A 21,855-nucleotide genomic window follows, 5' to 3' on the forward strand; every position below is an offset into this window, starting at 1 on the left:
ATAAAAATTAAGGACAAATACTCACTAGAGCCAAGTATAGTGTGGCCAAATGACACTCAGTGCTCCACTAAGGAATTTTATTCTTGACTAGCAACAGGTTATGAAACTGCTCTTGACCAGAAACTTTAAAAACTGTGCAATTTTATGAGGAGGGCCAATGTCCACTGGTAATCTGTAGCATAATTAGAATTAGTGCATTTCACAAGAGCAGGTAAACACTGAATATTCAAAATCTTCAGGTTTCTGAAATTTAAACTGGTCCAGTAATCATAAATTTGAATTGAATCTGATTAATTTTTACAAAATGAGAGTTTTGATAATATTTTGCATGCACACAGAGTCCTTCATTAAAAATTAATCAGGATTTATTTGTATTCTGTTTTGAAGTGGATATTCCGCTTTTTATGAAATAATTCTTCAAAACTGTTTCTTGTTAGGAAAAAACTTGAATGAAAGATTTTACATTCAAAACAGCAAGATATGTAGCTGAACTTGCACTGAAATAGTCTTAGTATTAACAAAATTAATACAGAAAAAAATTACATGAATGCAACTTTTCCTTCAAGAAAAATCCATAGGGGGAAATTAAATGTTTTAATAGCTGGACTCTTGATACTTTTCTTTGAAATTCTTTCCTTTGCATATAATGAGCAGTGATGAATGAAGATAGAAAGCTACAGCATAACTCAGGATTTTCTCAACAACAGTCTTCAATTATCTATGTTGAAAGCCCAGAACTCATACTAAAACCAGCATGCAACATTGGCTCATCTTGGATGGCAGATTCAAGGATTGTTCAATGTTACTCTGAAAAAATCTTCTTGAAGGGTGCTTTGAATTTCAACAAAGCCTGTGGAAGTATTTCTGAAAGGATCTGCTTCAACCCACTAACTATAGTCCACATGGCACACTTAAAAGGCTCATTCCAGTAACGCCTGGCTCTGTGAAGCACATCTAAACTATTTCACACACCAAAATTGCTGATCGAACACAAGGATTTATTTTTCCCACTATGGGTGAGTCATGAGTTACTTGTTCTGAGGTATGTATTTAGGCTGTGAAGGACATCTGTTAGCTCCACATTTTGAAACTCGGTTGTTTTATGGCTGAACAGTCTCTGCTGGGATGAGATTCCCTGTAGTATCCAGCTGCATACATTTACATGAACACGCAGAAACTGGACACTCAGTATGGTCTCTGGATGAGAAAGGAAACTGGGAATTATAACACTGTAAAAGGAACAGCTTTGTAATCTCAGTCCTGTATGTCCCAAAATGTAAATCTGTGCAGCAACGTGACTAAAGAGAAATCAATAGCTGAACATAATTTGAAAATAGTAATAAAGCATATAGGATAAATCAGCAATAAGTTATCTGAAAGCAGAAGATCAGCCCTTTTAACTATATGAAAATATAGGCAGAAAGGACATAGAAGCTCAGAAAGTAAGTTTCACACTGTCAACTTGAAGTAGATAAAATTAAAATGACACTCTCTCTTGTTCTGTCTACATCTTTGAAAATGCTCTCTCTCATATGTAAAATTGTGACATTCAAAGTTTAAATTCAAGACAGGGAGTTTAATATAGTGTGACAAATTGGGCTCAAATATCCCCAGCAGTAAGCACCAACTGCAGGAGGCATAACATGACATCTAGAGAGAAGAGACCCTAATTTAATAAATCCTACAGTTTAATGGGATAAAAAGCTACTTACTGTGCATGACACAGAATAGTTAATGGGCAACATGCTACATCTTGCAATAAATCATGAGGCAACCTAGAAACTAAGCTATGCTGCTAAACTGTCAGAATACAACTCAAATGAACCTGACATTTGACACCTGTCCTCACAACATAACGTGAGAAAATAGAAAGGAATATGTTTTCAACACAGTACATCAAAATTTAAAACACACAGACAAGACAAAAAAAAACCTCAGGACTGTCAAAGTGAAATCACTATTTACATTTGTGAAATTAACACACTGTCCTAGATCCAAAGCAATACTGACCCCCAGTACCATGATAAACAGCAGCCTTTTGTCCAATTGGCAAGTTCACCACTCTGTCAGACTGCTTCCATGGGCAGCCTGCTTCCCTTTCTGTTGGAACACCCCTAACAATGGTTGTCCCCCACAGGAATTCTCCATTTCTGTCCTGACATAGGGATTAAAGATCTCCCCTACATCTTTCCAAATAAAACCATCAAGCAGTACCAGTATGCCAGGACAGTCAAGGAAAAGAGAAAGTTTGTTCATGTTTACAGCGGTTTCTAGGTAGGGCATGGCTTTCAGCACAATGGCAGAGGGGTTAATTGGATGACTGGCCATTACTGGTTATATAATGTCTTGTAATCACACACAACTGTCTTGAATCTCAAGCAAATGCTCAGACTCTCCACTGTGGGATGATAGCAGAAATTTGGCTCTGCTGACATATACATTCCATGCAAAAGCTAGCATTAATGCAGTATTAATACTTGGAGATGAAGGATTCAAAAATCAGGAGATGCAGAGTTAAAGCTGAAATCTCAAACTCAAGCTTGGTTCACTTGTGCATATGCCTTAAATTATATTTTATGTAATACCAGACAAGTAAATACAATATATAATAAAGACTACAGCCAGGAAGTAGATGTCTGATATGGCACATTAGACATAATTTATGTGAGAGCCTACATGTTTAATTGTGTCAGTTTACCTGAACCAGCTGAGCATGTGTCCAGCATGACCACCATGCCTGCAGTTATGGCACCATGTAAACCAGTTGTTGAACTGGGCTAATTTCTTGTCCTTGCTAAGATCCACCTTTTCATCTGACTTTGATACTCCTATGGATAGGTAAGAACTTTCAGTCAATATCTGTGCTATATTGGAGTATTAAAGAACTTAAAATTCAAATTAGGAGCTTGATTTGGAACCAGAAATAAACTGATAAATTATCACCCCAAAATAAATGAAAAATTAGAATTTATTAAATTATCTTGAAAGCTTTAGCGTTTTTCTTCAATATGGTATTTCTCATTTCAGCACAAATATTTTAAAATATTAGTGTTACCATGTGTGTATTTGACATGACTTTTTGGTACTCCCAAAGCTACTGAGATCTTATGAAACCTACTGAGAAGCCAGAAGATATGAGAGTATTTGCAATACATTTCTATTTTGAGATTTTATAACAATCACTTCTACCCCTAACAGAGGTAATTAACATTTTCACCTGTTTATTAATTTTGCTAATATAACAGGAAGAATAGAACAAGCAATAGAATTATTTTGCTAAGCTACTGTTTTAGCTGTTACTGTCTCAGTAATTTCTTGCCTATTAATAGCTTCATTTCACACTATTTCTTTTGCAATAACTGCTACATTTTCTAATGTTAGCTATTTCATTGTTTCAGAGTAACAGCCGTGTTAGTCTGTATTCGCAAAAAGAAAAGGAGTACTTGTGGCACCTTAGAGACTAACCAATTTATTTGAGCATAAGCTTTTGTGAGCTACAGCTCACTTCATCGGCATCTGATGAGCTCACAAAAGCTTATGCTCAAATAAATTGGTTAGTCTCTAAGGTGCCACAAGTACTCCTTTTCTTTTTGCTATTTCATTGTGAGGATTTCTTTTCTGCTTTGGAAGTGTGTTACTCCAGAACCTCATAGTAACATATCAATTAGCTATAAATGGAAACAATTGCAATAGAGAAGTCTTAAGATAAGCTGGTGAAACAGTTGGAAAAGATGTGTGTATATATGACAACACAATACTATACTCCATGTCTGTAATATCACAATACTGAACTATAAGCATTGTTAGTGAGAGAGAGCTTCAACACAATTTGTATAGAATTTAACCAGTAAGACTCAAGGATGTTACAGCTATGAAATAAACCTCATGACAGCACAGCTGAGGACATATTAGTTGGCTAGTTAGCAATAAAATTTTTGCAACAGATATTATACATATGGGGGAGCATCACAGGGTGGCTGGCCCTTATGGGGAGTCAGAACCCAGTCTATCCATGACAGGCTTCTTTAAGGAGAATGAGCCCATCTGTAAGCAATTACCTGCCATGGGGGTGTGGTTGGCGACTAACTAATGAGCCCCTGAACCCGACAGGAGGCTACCAGAGCTCAGTTGGAGAAGGGTGCTCTTGGAGAGAGGAGCTCCCAGAGACTAGCAGGAGAGCTGCTTGCCTGCTAACCTCTCTAAGGTGAGAAGTGAAAGGACTGAGTAAAGAGGGGCCAGCTGGGGAGAAGCTAGACTGAACTCTAACCCAGTTCCAGAACAACAGTGGGGAATTCCTGACCAAAGGAGAAAGAAAAGGAGTACCTGTGGCACCTTAGAGACTAACAAATTTGAGCATAAGTTTTTGTGAGCTACAGCTTACTTCATCAGATGCATTCAGTGGAAAATACAGTGGGGAGATTTATATACACGGAGAACATGAAACAATGGGCGTTACCATACACACTGTAACGAAAGCGATCAGGTAAGGTGAGCTATTACCGGGGGGGGCACACCTTTTGTAGTGATAATCAAGGTGGGCCATTTCCAGCAGTTGACAAGAACGTCTGAGGAACAGATGGGGGAGGGAAATAAACATGGGGAAATAGTTTTACTTTGTGTAATGACACATCCACTCCCAGTCTTTATTCAAGCCTAAGTTAATTGTGTCCAGTTTGCAAATGAATTCTAATTCAGCAGTCTTTCGGAGTCTGTTTTTGAAGTTTTTTTGTTGAAGAATTGCCACTTTTAGGTCTGTAATCGAGTGAACAAAGAGATTGAAGTGTTCAACTGATTTTTGAATGTTATAATTCTTGACGTCTGATTTGTGTCCATTTATTCTTTTACGTAGAGACTGTCCAGTTTGGCCAATGTACCTGGCAGAGGGGCACTGCTGGCACATGATGGCATATATCACATTGGAGATGTGCAGGTGAATGAGCCTCACTACACGATCCACTGTCTACAGCCAAGCTCTACGATACAAACGCATTTGCTCCAACCCCTCAGACAGAGACAAACACCTACAAGATCTCTATCAAGCGTTCTTACAACTACAATACCCACCTGCTGAAGTGAAGAAACAGACTGACAGAGTCAGAAGAGTACCCAGAAGTTACCTACTACAGAACAAAGAAAACAACAGAACGCCACTAGCCATCACCTTCAGCTCCCAACTAAAACCTCTCCAACGCATCATCAAGGATCTACAACCTATCCTGAAGGTTGACCCATCACGCTCATAGATCTTGGGAGACAGGCCAGTCCTTGCTTACAGACAGCCACCCCAACCTGAAGCAAATACTCACCAGCAACTACATACCACACAACAGAACCACTAACCCAGGAACCTATCCTTGCAACAAAGCCCATTGCCAACCGTGTCCACATATCTATTCAGGGGACACCATCATAGGGCCTAATCACATCAGCCACACTATCAGAGGCTCGTTCATCTGCACATCTATCAATGTGATATGCCATCATGTGCCAGCAACGCCCCTCTGCCATGTACATTGGCCAAACTGGACAGTCTCTACATGAAAGACTAAATGGACACAAATCCCCCTCCTCTGCCCCCCAGTAATAGCTCACCTTACCTGATCACTCTCATTACAGTGTGTATGGTAACACCCATTGTGTCCTGTTCTCTGTGTATATAAATCTCCCCACTGTATTTTCCACTGAATGCATCCGATGAAGTGAGCTGTAGCTCACGAAAGCTTATGCTCAAATAAATTGGTTAGTCTCTAAGGTGCCATAAGTCCTCCTTTTCTTTTTGTGGATACAGACGAACACAGCTGCTACTCTGAAACCTGACCTAAGGAGAATGAACCTGTTTTGAAATACAACCCAGCAACAGGAGAGCTGTGGACTCTTGATTTAAAGGAGAGAGCCATTTGAGCTACAACTCTGCTCCAGGAAGAGTGGCTGTTGACCCCTGAACTTGGGAAAAGACATTTGTCATAATTAACCACAGCACCAGAAGTAGGGGTGGACTTGAGGGACTAACAATGAGGTTTTTGTACTCGGTGTTAAAAAAAAAAAAAAAAAAGTTAACGAGCCCCCACAAGCTGGGATCGGGTGGATCTTGTTCTCACTACCAGCGAGAGACTGCAAGCACCAAGAGGGAGTTGCAGGGTCAAAAGGGGACATGATCAAGGACACATCGCTGTCATAGGGAAGAGGAAAAGTTTTATTATAATTACATTTTAGAAATGTAAAGCGCTTTTTAAATTTTAATTTCAAGGCATGAATTAATCTTATTCACGTTTCATGTTGCAGTAAAATGGAAACAGTTGGCTAAACTTTCTACGGTACACGTAATAAGTCTCCACACTTAAAGTAAGAAGTGCATATTCTTAGATATATTTAATAGCTTTAACTGGCAGCCATTGCCTTTGTTTCTCACCCTACAGTTATTTGTCAACAAGTAATTTACAACTTTAGTAAATGGTATTATTTTACCTACTTTTTGTTTATAGCATGAAATTCTTAGCAATTCTATAGCATATTTCCATCTTGAGATCACTTTACAAACATCAAATTAATCCCAACAATCCTGTTAAGTACGTAACCAAGTTTTATTCTCATTTTACTGAAGCAGAGAGGTCAAGTCACTTGCCCAAAATTCATAAAGGAAAACGGTAGAGTCAGGATTAGAAATCAGGAATTCTTAGTTCTTCCCTGTCCTGTGTTCTGACTACTAAACTCACACTTCTCCCATGTGTGACTAGACTCCAGAAGACTGAACTCTTGAGCCATAGGATACATACATCTTCTTGGGCAGTAGCAGCAAGAGAAGAACACTGGGCTACAATGCAGAAAGTACCTCATCTACTTGGGAGAGCCTACTCTCTAGCAGTGAGAGGGTAACCTCCATGTTTACTGAGGGAGTTGGTACCTTACAGGCAAAAGGTCAGGAACAACTCATTTCCATACTGTCAGACATCAAACAACTGTAATCAGGGATCTCATCATTGAACTGGGTGGGATTTGAACCAGTGAATCTTTCACTCAATGAGAGAAGTTTTTCAAAATAATTGTAAGACTAGAAAGAGTTACAAATGCAATGTCATTAAACAGGAGCCACTAATCATGTGCCTTTAAATAGTACTGCATTTTAACATTAAAAAGGAGTTTCTTAAAATTGTGCCATACCAGGGCAGCTGGAAACTGGAGTCCCCATATTTATTAGGCAAAGTGCACAGCGAGGAAGGGGTTTCCGACAACCAGGACAGCTTGTAACCTTTGACTTGGTTGGTGAGCCACTTACTCCATATTGACTAAAACCTCGGCCCTGATGAGGAATGGCTGAACAGCTATAAGAGATTGATTTCCCACAGAAATTGCAACTCACAAATACCTACAAAAAAACACAGACAAGAGCCAAAATTAATAATAGGAATGAGATACTTGCAATAGGATAAACCAATAATCCAGTTATATTCATGAATTAAGATGTTTTTGCTTTGCTGATTTAAGATAAAAAGCAAAAATCTCATCCAAAATAGACAGTTTGCAACCAGCTACAGAATAAAAAAAACAAAAACAACCCCACAAAAAACACCTTAAGTCAATAACAGCAACCTATTTATTTGCGTTTGTAAAATATACATAGGAGTGCCTATCTGAGGTTCTAACCAGAACACGAAGGTAAACAGATACAAAGTTTAGAATCTTTAGAGATACAAGGCTGTAGGACTCTACAGGACGCTATTTTAAGGAAAAACTGATTCTTGTGTCTTTAGCTATCTAAGGTATTTTATATCTTACACACCAAAAAAAAAAAAAACCCACCAAAACACAACCAGGGCACATTTTAATCAATATTTGTCACCGTATCGGTCAGTATTTTCTTACAGTGAACGGGACAAGTGTAGAGCTCAATGGGCTGCTGCCGTTTGAATTATTCTTTTTAGCAGAGGATGAAGGAACCTGCTTTCACCATAGAAAGTGCTGGAAATCAAAGTTGTTGGAAGGCATCTTTCTACTCTACTTATAAAAATAAACACCTGCTTAAAAAAAAACAAGACAAACTGAACAAAACCGAGCTTATTTTAATAAAAGACTTGACAGCTTATTTCCACTGTTTCGTAAGGGGAAACTGGATTTTTTCAGTACTATTTTCCATCATCTAACAATCAAGATTGCAGCTTTTTGTCAGACCACCACCACCCTGCCTGCCCTAGGTATATTTAACAGGCTCTTGCAGCAACATTTTCAGCATGGCCTTAAACCAGGCCTTCCTTTCTGCAGGTGGAGGCCAAGATGTAGCTAACAATGAGTACATGCCTCATTTCTCTGTGCATGTGTGACAGACCGACAATATCCTGAACAAATCTTATGAATTATGTTAAAACCTTATCAAATACTAATTGAATACTTTGGGGGTACATTGCATTAAAAAGGCAATTGTGTATGTGTTATTGTAACAGTATGTACCCTCTCTCGTAGGGATTCTAATGCAACTCCTCCGTTGTCAGCCCTTTGAAGCTACCCTCTAGAGAGGCGTACACACACACACACACAGTTCACACTCGATTTTCCAGGGACCAACAGAAAGACAGGAATTTTAGATAAACAGCCTGGTTTTAAAAGGCCTCAGAACCTTCTTCCCCAGCAAATGGACAGGATCCCTGGGTCCAAGAAGGTCCCAAATCCTTTAGAAAAGGTTGGAAGGACTGGGCCTACTGAAGGCACATAAGGCTGTGCTAGGTCTGAGTGGATGCTGTGATGAACGCGGGAAAGGAAAACCGATGGATGAGGTGCTGAAGGACTAACTTTTTACCTTATTAAATGCTCACAAAAATATAGTTCATGTTTACCTGTGCTAAAGGTTTTGAACTGGGATCCAGCTTACTCCTATGGATGTCAAATTCTGCTCGTTTATGCCAGAACCTCCAAGCATCCAACAAATTCCTGTAGTTCTCAATCCAGTATTGAACCTTCTCATCCTTAAGTACGTCAGATGGAGAACCCTAAAGCATGAAATAAACCACCAACATACACAATACCAGGGATTTAAATATCATTTTTAAACGTACCCGTTCAAACTATTCAAATTATATTGGTTAACCATTTAATCATTAACACGATGGGAGACAGGGTCTGGGGCTGCCACTAATTTGTTTTAAGCACTAACTGCAATATATTGACAGAAAGACTAATACTTATCAGTTAACTGTTAAATATTTTACATCTCTACACAATACAACTTATTTCTTCAGAGGGTTTCATATGATGTGGTAAAAGATATCTGAAGCAATACAATGTATTATGACTAAAGGAAACATTCAAAATTATCTATTAAATAAAAATTCAGCAAACATGAACTATAATGCAATACTACACTTTAGTACTATTCAGAAACCCATGTATCTTATAAACGTACCAAGCTTTGTTGCAAGCATGATATGCATATTGTCCAAGTATTCAATATTTTAATTCATAGATTATGATTAACAAAGTTTTATTGTTTACATTTCTACATAGTGCTTTGCAGGTGCATAGCACTTTACACAAACATGAGCCCCACTCAAAAGAGCTTGCAATTTAAGCAAATAAGATGGACAGGACACGGAGGTATAACATCAGGATGGGGAGGAGCATGTAAAAACAAGTGTGTGAAAAAGCTGTGCTTTCACACAGTTGCTATAGTGACATGGCACACAATGTTGGGTGGGTTTTTTTTAAACTAGTATTTTCATTGTGTGTATTATACAAAGGAGGGAACATGGGAAAAGGCAAAATTGAGGAGAGATCTGAAGGGGAGAGGGAGCCAGCATGTGTACGGATCAGGATGGACAAAAATTTAGAACACAGCAAAGCAGAAGGGGTGTAATGATATGATAGGATACATTCAGTCACATACACTGGTGCAGAGCTTGAAAAGTGTATCAGATACTTACTCTAAGCTTAAGTCTTCTTATCAGGTTGAAAACACTTGCACTCTGATATCCCTTAACAACCCAGACCCACAGGGCTTTAAAAGTAGACCAGACATCAGAAGACTAAACTCACTATCCAAAAGGTAAGTATGAAAAAGTCAATGGTGGTGGTGACAGCAACTCTGCCAACACAATCCAGAAGCAAAGACATGGTAAGAATCCAACTTCCTCTGCCACCAGTTCTGGTACATTTACCAGAGCAACATCCCTGGATCCTGCTTGGGAGCTCAGTCAGTATCAGACCATAGCTAGGTATGCCCAGCCCAGCTAGTGGAAGGGGAAAGGAGTATTCCATGTCTTGCCTCAGAAAGAGCAATGAGAACCTCTGCTTCTAAGGTGCCAAATGAAACACTGAAAGTAAAGTAGATAGACTGTACATGATGTATCATCTCATTTTTTAATACATGCTAAGAAGCACTTTTCAGTTCGCTATATAAGATATATTACTATAGTGCTGAAGAATAATGGAGTAACCTGAAATTATTTCAGGAGAGAAATACTAACCTGGAGCATACAATAGCTTGCTGTCTGGACATCCCCGGTTCTATCAACATAACTTTCCATTAAGTCCACGCCATCTTTTGTCAGTCCTGTCAGCAGAATTCCTTCCAAGTTCCCAGCATCTTTCAATTCATTTGTCAGCTTTTCAATGAATCTATTCAGCTACAAAAATAAAGGATTTCCACCTTCATTTTCTGCTCATGACCTTTTAATGTGACCAATTTAGCACATGCCAACACTTCAACTTTTTTATTAAATTTTCTCCTTAAGAGAAATTATTTCAACTAAAGAGGTATCTGCTGGAATTTATGCAGAAAAATGAGTGTAAAATACAGAAACATACACTTCATTGCATCAAAGTCAAAATCCTGGCAAACGTACTCAAGTTTCCTCACATGGTGGGAAAACAAAAGCTGAGCCACTGTTTCAGTAATTTAAAAATACCCTTTCCTACTGTCAAACAACCTATTTGATTTTTCTTAACTTAATCTGGAATTAAGTGTTTGCTGTTCTACCAGTACAACACATGCTCTGAAGTCAAGTTTTAGAGATTAACACACACTCTTTGAAAGAGCTTCTTCACAGTTAGACAACAATTTAAGGAGCATTTAAACAGCAAAGAAACATTTTGTGTAGCTTAATCAGATTAGTTTGTTACAGGCATGTAAAAGTGTTTAACCAACATTTCCCTTGAAAACAGATTGAACAAATTCAAATGCCTAGATAAGATCACTAATTGAAGGATGCTTATTTTTTGTTTGCTAACCTGACCACGTATGTTTATGTGAGCCAGACAAAGAAGAAAGGGCAACCAAGAGACAGATTGTAAAAACTTCCTCTATGCTGTTTGGTCCTGATCCAGCCACTGACACCATGCAAGCAGAACTCGGTGTCAGCATGAAGCTCCACTGAAGTAAATGGGCAATCACCTATGCAGAATCAGTTGTGGAATAAGAGCCTATAATTATAAGGCTGCTAGTAAAGATATTTGTTATAATCCCTGATATAGAATATTAGCATATCTAAATTTATATACAAATTTCATAGTATTTCAGAATTATGCTGTCCAACATCTGCTCATCTTCAAGTATTTCTAATAGGATACATATACTGTTAATACCATACAACTATTAACATAGTAACATGCTATAAAATAGTGAAAGTATTAATATTGACCCTAATTATCACAACTGGAAATCAGACTGAAGGTATAATCCGATAATTTATTCCTTTTTATTTTCAGGAAAGGAACACATTGTATCATTACTTCCATTATTCACACTTCAGAATTTTCTATAAAAAGGGTCTGATTAAAAATACAGGATGGCATATCAGCTTAATGCGAATATTCAAATACACACTCACCTGCGCATCATTGAGGAATTTACAAGCAAATGCCACTCTGTCTCGTACTGCTACCTTATTCTCATACTGTGGGGAAAGATAGACATATATGGTAAAACAAGCTCAAATTTCCAAATCACTCATTGCTTCTAAACAGAACACTAGACTTACTGTATAACTAATACCATGAATTTCATTATGCACATGAATAAGAGGTGTCCTCATATTGTGATGTTAAGTGCCAGGTGCCTTTTTACGCTTAGACTTAGTCACAAAACCATTACCAGGGCAATCTACCACAATGGCAAGAGAGTCAGACCCAATAAGTTGCACTTCAGTCTAGGGAAAGCTGGCAAGTCACAGTGCTTCCAGCACGTATAGTGGAGAATACAAGGAGAAGGCTGGAAAAGATGTGCTAGTGAGAGAAGAAAGATAGGAGGGGATGGTGAAGTGAAGAGGAAAAGTAGACAGTGATATTAAAATGTCTTTCTTGAAAAAAATCATATTAAAGACATTAAAATAACCTCAATAATTCTGTTATTTATTATTGGTATTATAGTAGCACAACAGACCTCAAATGAGACTAGTGCCCATTGTATTGGACACTGAACAAACAGGGTAAGAGACTCTCTGCCCCAAAGAACTTACAGTCTATTTAAACAAGATAGATCTCTTTCTAGCTGTTGGCTTAGGGGTACAAACATTCAATTATCTTACAGCTCCTCTAATCTTTCACCATACAGACCAAAAACCTAAAGTTAGAACTCTTAACAGTTACAGATTAACCTATAAGCATTCTGTGGAACACCAAACAGTTAAACCAAGTTTATCTCCTAGACAGGTTCAGAGAACAATTACGAAGGTATCAATTCTAGCCACACAATCAGAGGATAACCATACAATTGCTTTCTACAGTCACACATTTACAAGTAGGGCTGTCGATTAATCGCAGTTAACTCATGCGATAAACTCAAAAAAAAATGAATCCTGCTCTATTTTATCTGCCATATATTTCATATTATAGTAGTCTCGGATGATGACTCAGCACATGTTCATTTTAAGAACACTTCCTTAAGAACACTAAGAACAAAACACAAAGAAGGAACCAATGTGAGATTTCTAAAGATAGCTACAGCATTTGACCCAAGGTTTAAGAATCTTAAGTCCCTTCTAAAATCTGAGAGGGAAGAGGTGTGGAGCATGCTTTCAAAAGTCATAAAAGAAACACTCCGATGCGGAAACTACAGAATGTGAATCACCAAAAAATAAAAATAAATAAATCGGCCTTCTGCTGGTGGCATCTGACTCCAATGATGAAAATGAACTTGCACATCGGTCTGCACTGCTTTGGATTGTTATCGAGCAGAACTCATCATCAGCATGTACTCTGTAATGGTGGTTGAAGCATGAAGGGACATATTAATATTTTAGCGCATCTGGCATTTAAAAATCTTGCAACGCCAGCCGCAATAATGCCATAAGAATGCCTTCTCACTTTCAGGTGAGATTGTGAACAAGAAGGGGCAGCACTATCTCCTGCAAACTTGTTTGTCTGAACGATTGGCTGAACAAGAAGTAGGACTGAGTGGACTTTGTTTTATTTTTGAATGTAGTTATTTTGTACATAATTCTACATTTGTAATTTCAACGTTCATGATAGAGATTGCACTGAAAAATACTATTTTGTTTTTACAGCACAAATATATTTAATCAAAAATATAAAGTGAGCACTGTACACTTTGTATTGTTGTAACTGAAATCAATATATTTGAAAATGTAGAAAACATCCCAAAATACTTAAACAGTATTCTATTATTAACAGTGAGATTGCAATTAATTTTTTGAATTGCTTGACAGCCCTAATTATAAGGTAAAATTGTAACACAGAAAATACAGAATACAGCTTTCTTTTTAATACATTTGACAAACTAACATCTGTCAAGGCAACTCTATTTGCTTTCTGCTTTTTTTCTTCTGTTACTAAGCTCTGGCCACAATCAAATCATTCTCTTTGAGCTTCATTCTAATGGAGTATCTACGCTCAGTTGCTTCTTTTAAAAATCCTGCTGTCACTCTTAGGTCCTGAGATTTTCAGGACAGCAAAGAGAATATCTTTCATTGGAAATCCCAACCTGTCCTTTTTTTTTTTTCTTCAATAAAAAGGTAAACTGGGAAAAAAACTCAAGACTCTTTGATTTCAAGTATACCTTTTATTTAAAAAAATTACCATTTATTATCCTTCCCTTTATCTGTACAGTATAGGGCAAAAGCACACAAAAGACCAGATTTCATGGGAGGAGACCAGATTTCATGATCCGTGATGCATTTTTCATGGCCGTGAATTGGGTAGGGCGCTATGCATAGGATTACCCTATTCTACTATGCCAGCTGTTTTAAGACGTTTTGATTTGTTTTTCCAGAAGATTGACTACCTTACTTATGCTTTCTTTTAAATATTTAAAAACATCCATTTTCTAGCAAATTTTAAAATACAACAAAGACGACAATTGAGTGAATTGGAATGCTCACTTCAGGAAAAACACGGAGGAAATTTGATGAATTTATTCCTCTTCTCTACTTTCCCTTCCTCCCCCCTTTTGCCATCTTCTCACTCATTTGCTTTCCTACCTCATTAAGTATTTTCTTAACATTGTCTTTTAGTGTTTGAAAGAGACGATCCCAACTATGATTTTAAAGGGTTATTCATGTAGTTTTGTATATAGTTTTACAACGAGTTTACGATTACAGAAAAAACCTAAACGAACTCTCATCATAGTAAAACTTAAAAACTGACATTTTTAGCTAGAATTTTATTCCATCTTTTATAGATTATTCATGAATATTTTATGATTTTTAAAGGAAATAATCATGAGAAAACGACAAGCATCAGGAGGAAGTAAACAATAATAAATTCTAGTTTGAATTAAATTCAAAGAATTCATGTATAGGCCTCTGTATATATTCATTTAAAAGGAAGTTTAGTGTGGCAAAAATTTGCTTACCAGAACTCCATCATACGAACCAGATTCACTTGTCAGAAAAGCAAACATGGCACACAAGTAGGGGTTGTTTAGTTGTAATCTTAGAGTGCTGCACATTTCTCTCCAAAGGGAGTTCTTCTCATCTGTATATCCTGATAAAGCCATTGCTACTACGTTGAGGTTCAGATCACCTGATTAACAAAAACCACCAAGTATAGGGATAAAAATTTAGAAGAACTTGTCCAATAAGAACTTTACAATAATCTGAAATAGCCCACATATGCCGACATTCAGACATGCTTTCCTCGCTCCCTGCATCACTAAACATTAAAAACTAATGAAAAGCAATCTATTTACATAATATAAAACTGAAACACCTCTATAAAAGATTGGTCTTGGGTATTTGACCAGATATCAGCATTTCTAGGGTTCTAGTGGGTATATTTTGTACAGGGCATGAGATCATCCCTTGCTCTTTTGAGAGACGAAGAAGACCAATGATGCATTAAAGAAGGGAGTGACAGATTAGAACTTGTTAAAAACTAACATGGGGCCCAATCCAACCCTCCTGAATTAAGTGGTTGTTGTATCAAGGGTGGGTGTGTTCACTTGCTGCCATTAATGCCCTGATTGGGTTTCTATGGAAGGGAAAACTGATCTAGTAATATTAAGGCAAAATATCCACAACCAAAAAAAAAAAAAAAATAAAAAAATAAAAATTAGAAGGTACAAAATACCTTTTTCAGAAGAAGCTCCTTTATTTAGGATCTGTATTGCTCGCCGTATGTCCAAGTTGAAAAGTGCAACAGCAGCAGCTCTCTCCCAGTCTCCTTCTTGTTCCAAAGAATTTAGAAAGGGTTCCACATCTAAATCAGTTCCCTTCTTTATCCACCCACAGAGCTGCAAGGCCAAAGACCTCTCCTCACTTAGATACTGAATAATATCTGCCTGCCTATCGGACCCACTCCTGCTATGCCTCAGATTCTCTGTTGTTCCTAAGAGGGAAGACAATTTAAATCATTTGACAGACAGAATTTGCAACATTTTAATTTCAAGCTTCATTGAAAACAAAGTTAGTTTTACAGAAGAAAATTTACTAAGCTTTTGTTTTAGCATTAGTACAGCATAGAATTTGTTGTAAATACATGGCTTCTTAGCATGTACATCAAACTGATATTTATTTCCAATCAAGTCTTCTTACCAACACAACATTCTGGAAACTTCATTGCTCCTATGAACTTTGTAACAAAATTTTCAGATTTAAAAAAGCAAAAATTAAGCTTAAAAAGGAATGAGGTGACAGAACAGTACATGCTTCTGTTATTACTAGTATTCTAGGGTTCATTATTTCTCTCAGCAGCCAAACACATTCCAGGTGCCTCCCAGAATAAAAAGACAAGATTCTTCTTCAAGGGGCTTAGCCACACCTTCTAAAAGCTCCTTGAAGCAAGACGGAGATAAGTGAAACATCTTTTTATTCAGCTAAGCAAGCACATGGCATGTAGATAAGAGGGTGATTTATTTTTTTTATACACACACACCTCTCTTTCACACACATGGAGGACTTACTTAGTATTTTTGTTTACATCACTGATTATATATGACATATACAAAGAAGTATCCAGCACAAAGTCTATATGGCTGCTGCTGCATTCTTATACAGAAAAAAAAAAACTATATTGTCCAATGGTTACAGAAAAAGAATTAATCATTTTCAAGCTTTTATATAACATCAGGATAAGCAACGTTTAAACTATATCAAGACCTTTCAAATAAGTTGAAACCCATTTTGCGCTACATTAACAGACTTTCAAAGCAAACCAGAAATTCTGGGTGCTATTGGAGGAAAAATTATGTTTAGTTTCAAATTATTTATCCAAGAGCCAATTAGAAACTAATGTTTACTTGTGCTTCTGCATCATCTTTCTGCATATTCATTTTTTCCATTTAATTGAACGTGCGTTCTAACAAGTTAACAATTTTGTACGTGACAAAAACCATACTGGCCTCCACTAAGTTTTTGTAAACACGCTACAGTATAATTATTATCAAAGTAGTAATGTTCTTACCCAAAGATGACTTCACAATTGATTTAATGCCTGCATAAACTAAGGACCCTTTGTTTCCTGTAAGCTTCTGATCCATATCTTCAGTATATTGCTTCATAAGTATTCACACGTATAGGAAATATGAAAAAAAGTCTTAATGTTTAATTACAGGAGAAAGACCCCATTCTTTCAAATGTGCTTCTATTCAACTAGTCTTACGTACCAGCCTCTCCACAAGAGGATGCTCACCCACAGATCACCACACTAATAGAACATTGTAAGCAAAATGAACTACTAATTTTTCATGAATTAACATGATATAAAGAAAATGGTACCATGTACTGCTGTCAAAGATTTCCTTACTTGCTAATTTGTTTATGCGTTTGCTAGCACCAGCTCACTCACTAGAGTTCTGAATAGCAGTCCCCACTAAAATGAAGGGCAGGTGCAGTCTACATAAGCAACAATCTAAAAGGGACTCAACTTGGGGAAAGGGTGAAAAGAGAAAGGTCAAGTCTCTTCAACAAGAAACTTAATGGATTCTCCCCTTAAGTGCCTACCCAACATCCAAAAGTGTCAGGAGACTTCAACATTTAGGGCTTTTCTATACATGAAATTATTGCTGAATAAGTCCATGTGTAGACACTCCTATCCCAAAAGTGCCTTGTTCACGTTTATCTTAACCAACTCTGAAAGTGGATGTAGCTAAACAGAAAGAAGAAATATTCTTGAAGAGCTGTTCCTGAATAACTATATGTCTAGACAAGTCCATAGCCTGTAAATATTAAAACTTATCTACATGGGGAAATTTACAGGTATAATTATAATGGTATAACTATGCTGGTAAATTTTCCCATGTAGACAAGCCCTTAGTGAAAGTGTGCAGAGAGCAAAAGGTGGACTGCTTTTTACAGTTTGTCCACAGATGTGTTTTGCTTTTCACCCAAATGGTAGCCAGGGATATAGCATGAAATGGACCAAGTTTTCACTAAGCAAGGGGGAGTGGGGGTACTTCTACATTCTGACATATTTAACTCTGCCTCCAGGTTTGTAAATGTGACTGGGCCATAAATCAGGAAAAGTATATAAATGTCTAAATGGTTTGGAACTATTCAGGTAGATTTTTGGAGTCCTATGCAATCATGCCTAAAAACAAATTTTTAACACTTACATACTTTTAATCTTTAAAGTTCTTTACAAAGATTAGTTCCTACTTTTCAGGCTGTATTGTAAGGAGATCTTTCACTTGCAACAATGAAAGATTTCCTAAATACATTTACAAAAAAAAACAAAAACACCAAACAGACCACATTTAATGTAAACACTACCCTGATCTTGCAAATGGATACCTCTGTAAGTGTATTTTGAAATGTCTTGGTGAGAAGAAGGCCATAAACAGACGTCTGGAAAGAAAAATACTAGGATATGTTTTTTCCTCCATTATTTTTTCCCCTGGGATTTGGGAAAGTAGAATTTCAACTCCTATGTTTAATATTCAGAAAGTATTTGCAATATCTTGCGCTATTTACATTATAAGCCCTTTACACTTTGAATATGAAATATACATGGTCTACATAGAGACAGATCTGTATATAAGGTGCTTTACAACTTTTCTTATTTTACATTGCTTTACATTTTAAAGGATATAGTGCAGAGTGTACCAAAGTGATTTCAGCTGAGAATCTTCATTTCCAGCTAGAAGATGGTTTCTCCAGACCTGCTCAGTATCAAGGCCATACCTGGATAGAGCCCTGAGACGCATTTTGGTTGCTATGTCTTTTTCAAAGGAACTAGCCTTTCCTTCCTCTGTGCATTCGTACAAGTGTCGGCCACAAGCCCACATAAGAGATGTAACTGGACTCCATGCCAGAGAAATCCTTTCAAAAACTGTGAAGTCAGACATAGTTCTGTTGGGAGTCACAACTACCATTCGATTTTGACTTGTGGGATGCCATGCAAAGGAAGCAATATAATTTTCACATGGCTGCACACTTCGTTCAATTATTGTAGGTTCAGTTTCATCTCCAATAGGTGTGGGAGTATGCTGCATATCATACAATCTAATAATATTACTATCCCTAGTTAAAGTAGCTAGCAGTCCAGTTCTTGTTGGACACCAAGCTACTTTTGTTAGGGGCTTTGGTTGCTCTGTCAGAGTCAAAACAGGTTTTTCAAATTTTCTGAGATCCCATATGGCAACCTGACCTTCATAGAAGGAAGCCACACGATCATGAAAGTATGGGTCTACAGTCACTCCCTGAACCGCCTTGGTATTTACAAACATTTTTTGGCTTGTATTTCTAAGGTCAAAGATAGCCAAGTTTCGGTGCATTCCAGCTAAAAGAAGTTTCTGGTCCCGTGGAAGCCAGCAAAGAGAAAGACAAGCATCATTCTGTCCTAATTCATAAAGCGGCTTCGTCACTACCAGTCCAGCTTCAGTATCTCCAGCTGAAAGTCTCACTTTCTCTGTGGCAACTGCACTCTCTGTGGTGTATTTGCTACTTATATCCCAGATCAATACTGAAAAGTCAGCCCGATGTTTATCTAGGCCAGCAGCAAGCCAATTGCTGTCCAATGGATTCCACGCTAAGGTATTACATTGCCGTGCATGTTTTGGAACAAATTCTTTTCCTATCAACTCTTTGGACTTTGAGTTGTGATCCTGGCCCAGACTGGTAAGGACAACTCGACCGTTTGCTTGTCCAACGGCTAGAAGACATTCAGGATCATATTTAGGATACCAGGCCACACATTTCATGTATGGCGTATCTGAATTTATTGACAATAACGTAGCTGTAGTTTCTTCTGATAATCGCAAAGATCCTGCTTTGAGTTCTGAACTCACAGCAGACTCAATGTGATAGAGGCTCAGTTCTGAGTCACATACAACAAACCTATCAACATGGTGTGGAGCCCAGAGAATATCAGGTTTGGAGCCACTCATGTTTGCAACTACAAATCAATCCAAGTGATTTAAAATTTCTGTAGGAAGACTCAGGTGATGTCCATTCATAGGGAAACTGTTAAGAAAGGAATTGTAATGGTTTTAGTGTACACAGATTTAGACAACTAAACAATGAATATAAAACTCATCTTTAAATTAAAAACTAGGACAAGGTCTTGAGTTATTTCCAAGGCAAACATTCAAAACACCTATACTTAAGCTGAGATTGGAACCTTGGGGCAATGGGAGAGAACTTTACACTCTCAACCCTCTGTCTGTTATTGATATATCTACTGAGAAAAAATATCCAGCTAGCCTTCTTTGAACTGACAACAGGATTTCCCATGTATATGAACCCTCTATGAATATTACTCCTTTATTACACTACCGTGAGCACTGAGGTATCACAGCACCACACAATCTCAGACTAAAGTTCATCTCATGTAGCAATACAAAAAAACTCTGTCAAAGCACCGATGTCTTCTCTGTGGCAAGAAAGGGAGAATGCCATGCCAAGCCAACTTGCAAAAATGTAATGTCTCATTAAAAACACTTAAAAGAAACCAACTCATATACAGGCTATAGTATTAGGAGCACATACACATATTATGATATTGCCAAGGGCACTTACAAAACTCTCAAGCAGCTAATTTATTTCCGTTTTGCCGATTAATGTTTTGCAATACAAAGAGATCCAGTGCGGTTTTTTACACAGAACTGGACTTCATCAAACATTAATTCCCACCTACTATTACTCGGCTACAAAGAACCTGACTGGGAGGATTTTTTTTTTGTCGCTTTCCCTCCTCAGAAACACTCGCTCTGCGTATCACTTTGAAGAAATCTACCTTCTCCCCTGAGCAAAGTGCGCGCTTCTGGAAACCCACCCTGTGGCGCGCTGCGGGGAAGGCTCAGCCCCACTCCGCTCACTCACCGCGTTCCCGCCTCAGACGCGCTCCCGAACCGAACCACGGCACCGCCTGACGCCACCACAGGCGCCTTCGCTTCCGGGTTCGGTCTCTAAACCGCCCCCATAGAGACCCCAAGCGCCCTCCGATTCGTACGCCATGAGAAGCGCCGTTTGCCTACGTCACCAGGGCGTCGGGACCGGATTTTGTCCCGTTCGATTGGCGGCTTGAGAGGAAGCCCCGCCCCGATGTCTCCCCTGTTGCCAGGGCGACTGCCGGGCTTGTCGGAGAGCGGAAGTGCTGGTTTCCCGCCGCTCAAGGGGAGCTGTGGCCGGTGGGGCAGAGCGCGGCGCGGGCCTCGGGACCGCTCCACATGGGGGACGTGCACGAGGGGCCGCGGCCCCGCATCGCCACCAGCCTCTTAGCGCAGCACCTCGGGCAGCCGGTTTGCTTCGTGGGCCGAGGGGAGGAAGTAGCGGGACCCCCTGCCCCCGCCGCTAGCCGCTCCCTCACACAGCCCCCTCTTTTGTATTCCAGTCTCTGGCTCCCAGTCAGCACCTAGTCCAGTAAAGTGAGAAGTTACTTAAAACTCCAGTCGCTAAACACAGTGTTCTTCTCTGACCCCTAAGGGGCCAGCCACGTGACCAGATCGCTACTTGTCCGGATCAAAATACCGCACCGCCAGCCAGTCCTTTAGTTTCTAACATCAAAGATTTATTTAAAAAGAAAAGAAAAGGAGAAGAGAGGTGTTATATTGGCAAAGCAATCAGATACATACATATGACTTCAGAGTTCATGTCAGGTTGTTCGCAGCACTGGTGAGTTTGCTGTCTTGTAAAGTCTGTCTGGAACACGTGGAAAGCTTAGATGGGTCTATCAGTCCTTTGTTCAGAGCTTCAGTTTGGAAAGAAGTTTCTCCAGAGGAAAGAAGCAGGACTGAAGATGAAATGGAGGTGATGCAACTGCCTTTTTAGATTACCTGACTCTGCCATGTAAATTGTACATTTCTTGTCCCAAACGCAAGCTCACAGCATATGGGCATGGAAAATTATTTGGAGTCCCCTTGTAACAAGAAGATTTGCTTTTAATTGAAACCCTTTATTCTGATATTAAGGTTGTGACCTGCCCTATGGACCTTCCAGAGAAAAGCCGCTGACCAAGGCCAACTAACTTTCCCCTTGA

At 38.5% G+C, this 21,855-nt stretch overlaps 1 protein-coding gene across 2 annotated transcripts; it reads right to left on the reverse strand.

The window, feature by feature from the left end:
- Positions 1-437: 437 nt before the first annotated feature.
- On the reverse strand, positions 438-20,859 carry MIOS (meiosis regulator for oocyte development). Of its 2 annotated transcripts, XM_084621893.1 has the most exons (11): positions 20,700-20,859; positions 18,469-19,841; positions 16,843-16,941; positions 15,511-15,768; positions 14,795-14,964; positions 11,814-11,879; positions 10,452-10,610; positions 8,826-8,978; positions 7,159-7,363; positions 2,699-2,828; positions 439-1,197 (listed from the first exon to the last, which is right to left on the reverse strand). In XM_084621893.1, the coding sequence occupies exons 2-11, from the start codon at positions 19,763-19,765 to the stop codon at positions 1,101-1,103; spliced, it is 2,634 nt and encodes an 877-aa protein (XP_084478019.1). In that variant the 5' UTR covers positions 19,766-19,841; positions 20,700-20,859; the 3' UTR covers positions 439-1,100. The 2 variants fall into 2 exon arrangements, with proteins under 2 accessions (XP_084478020.1, XP_084478019.1); XM_084621894.1 differs by lacking the exon at positions 2,699-2,828 and having other exon boundaries at positions 438-1,197.
- Between the last annotated feature and the right edge of the window lie 996 nt (positions 20,860-21,855).

The sequence above is a fragment of the Lepidochelys olivacea genome (genome assembly GCF_965140295.1).
Source record: "Lepidochelys olivacea isolate rLepOli2 genome assembly, chromosome: 2".
NCBI classification, from domain to species: domain Eukaryota; kingdom Metazoa; phylum Chordata; order Testudines; family Cheloniidae; genus Lepidochelys; species Lepidochelys olivacea.